The 2,500-nt window shown below is 56.2% G+C and overlaps 1 protein-coding gene across 4 annotated transcripts in view; it reads right to left on the reverse strand.

Annotated features, from left to right (window-relative positions):
* LOC310946537 (rap guanine nucleotide exchange factor 1-like) overlaps window positions 1-2,500 on the reverse strand; it is a 19,656-nt gene that overhangs the window by 8,866 nt on the left and 8,290 nt on the right. For 2 of the 4 annotated variants that reach the window (XM_083913026.1, XM_083913023.1), the window contains 2 exons: window positions 1,466-1,863; window positions 1,196-1,401 (listed from right to left, as the gene is read on the reverse strand). In XM_083913026.1, the coding sequence (XP_083769152.1) occupies window positions 1,196-1,401; window positions 1,466-1,863 (604 nt within the window). The remainder of the gene's footprint in view (window positions 1-1,195; window positions 1,402-1,465; window positions 1,864-2,500) is intronic. The other 2 variants (XM_083913024.1, XM_083913025.1) reach the window with 2 other exon arrangements.

Below are 2,500 nucleotides of genomic sequence, written 5' to 3' on the forward strand. Positions count from 1 at the left end.
CTGTCTCACTCTCTGAGCCTCACCTGTCTCTCTCTCTGATCCTCACCTGTCTCACTCTCTGAGCCTCACCTGTCTCTCTCTCTGAGCCTCACCTGTCTCACTCTCTGAGCCTCACCTGTCTCACTCTCTGAGCCTCACCTGTCTCACCCTCTGAGCCTCACCTGTCTCACTCTCTGAGCCTCACCTGTCTCTCTCTCTGAGGCTCACCTGTCTCACTCTCTGAGCCTCACCTGTCTCTCTCTCTCTGAGCCTCACCTGTCTCTCTCTCTGAGCCTCACCTCTCTCACTCTCTGAGCCTCACCTGTCTCACTCTCTGAGCCTCACCTGTCTCACCCTCTGAGCCTCACCTGTCTCACTCTCTGAGCCTCACCTGTCTCACTCTCTGAGCCTCACCTGTCTCACCCTCTGAGCCTCACCTGTCTCACTCTCTGAGCCTCACCTGTCTCACTCTCTGAGCCTCACCTGTCTCACCCTCTGAGCCTCACCTGTCTCTCTCTCTCTCTGAGCCTCACCTGTCTCTCTCTCTGAGCCTCACCTGTCTCACTCTCTGAGCCTCACCTGTCTCTCTCTCTGAGCCTCACCTGTCTCTCTCTCTGAGCCTCACCTCTCTCTCTCTCTGAGCCTCACCTGTCTCACTCTCTGAGCCTCACCTGTCTCTCTCTCTGAGCCTCACCTCTCTCTCTCTCTGAGCCTCACCTGTCTCTCTCTCTCTCTGAGCCTCACCTGTCTCACTCTCTGAGCCTCACCTGTCTCACTCTCTGAGCCTCACCTGTCTCTCTCTCTGAGCCTCATCTGTCTCACTCTCTGAGCCTCACCTGTCTCACTCTCTGAGCCTCACCTGTCTCTCTCTCTGAGCCTCACCTGTCTCTCTCTCTCTCTCTGAGCCTCACCTGTCTCACTCTCTGAGCCTCACCTGTCTCTCTCTCTGAGGCTCACCTGTCTCACTCTCTGAGCCTCACCTGTCTCTCTCTCTGAGGCTCACCTGTCTCTTTCTCTGAGCCTCACCTGTCTCACTCTCTGAGCCGCACCTGTCTCTCTCTCTGAGCCTCACCTGTCTCACTCTCTGAGCCTCACCTGTCTCTCTCTCTGAGCCTCACCTGTCTCACTCTCTGAGCCACACCTGTCTCTCTCACTCTCTGAGCCACACCTGTCTCTCTCTCTGAGCCTCACCTGTCTCTCTGTCTCTGAGCCTCACCTGTCTGTCTCTCTGGACCCGTCTGTCTCTCTGGACCCGTCTCCCTCTCTGGACCCGTCTGTCTCTCTGGACCCGTCTGTCTCTCTGGACCCGTCTGTCTCTCTGGACCCGTCTGTCTCTCTGGAGCCGTCTGTCTCTCTGGACCCGTCTGTCTCTCTGGACCCGTCTGTCTCTCTGGACCCGTCTGTCTCTCTGGAGCGGCCCTGCTGAGGACAGACAAACATCAGTTCGCAGTAGAACTCAAAACAAAATGGCGTCTGTGTGTTTTACCTGCTGCCTCTTCTTCGGTGGTAGACGTGGAGGCGTCTCAGGTGAGGGGGCGGGGCCTAAGGTGGGCGTGTCCAGGTGTGTGTGTGTGTCCAGGTGTGTGTGTGTGTCCAGGGGTTTGTGTGTGACCAGGTGTGTGTGTGTGTCCAGGTGTGTGTGTGTGCCCAGGTGTGTGTGAGTGTCCAGGTGTGTGTGTGTGCCCAGGTGTGTGTGTGTGTCCAGGTGTGTGTGTGTGTCCAGGTGTGTGTGTGTGCCCAGGTGTGTGTGAGTGCCCAGGTGTGTGTGTGTGTCCAGGTGTGTGTGTGTGTCCAGGTGTGTGTGTGTCCGTCTGCTGCACAGACGCTGAGCGGAGGAGGGAGGTGGAGCGCTGTAGGACGAACAGAACTGGAGGTACTGCTGGACTGGAGACAGGCAGACAGACAGGTGGAAAGACAGACAGGTGAGAGACAGACAGGTGAGAGACAGACAGGTGAGAGACAGACAGGTGAGAGACAGACAGACAGACAGGTGAGAGACAGACAGGTGAGAAACAGACGGGTGAGAGACAGACAGACAGACAGGTGAGAGACAGACAGGTGGAGAGACAGACAGGTGAGAGACAGACAGACAGACAGGTGAGAGACAGACGGGTGAGAGACAGACAGACAGACAGGTGGAGAGACAGACAGGTGAGAGACAGACAGGTGAGAGACAGACGGGTGAGAGACAGACAGACAGACAGACAGGTGAGAGACAGACAGGTGAGAGACAGAAGGGTAAGAGACAGACAGGTCGAGAGACAGACAGGTGGAGAGACAGACAGGTGAGAGACAGACAGGTGAGAGACAGACGGGTGAGAGACAGACAGACAGACAGACAGGTGAGAGACAGACAGGTGAGAGACAGACGGGTGAGAGACAGACAGGTCGAGAGACAGACAGGTGGAGAGACAGACAGGTGAGAGACAGACAGGTGGAGAGAGAGATGATTATTGATGGTTGTTGGTGATTAAGTGTGTGTTTGTGTCTCTGTATGTGTGTGTGTGTGTGTGTGTGTGTG

This window comes from Echiichthys vipera (genome assembly GCF_963691815.1).
Source record: "Echiichthys vipera genome assembly, chromosome: 4".
Taxonomy (NCBI): Eukaryota; Metazoa; Chordata; class Actinopteri; order Perciformes; family Trachinidae; genus Echiichthys; species Echiichthys vipera.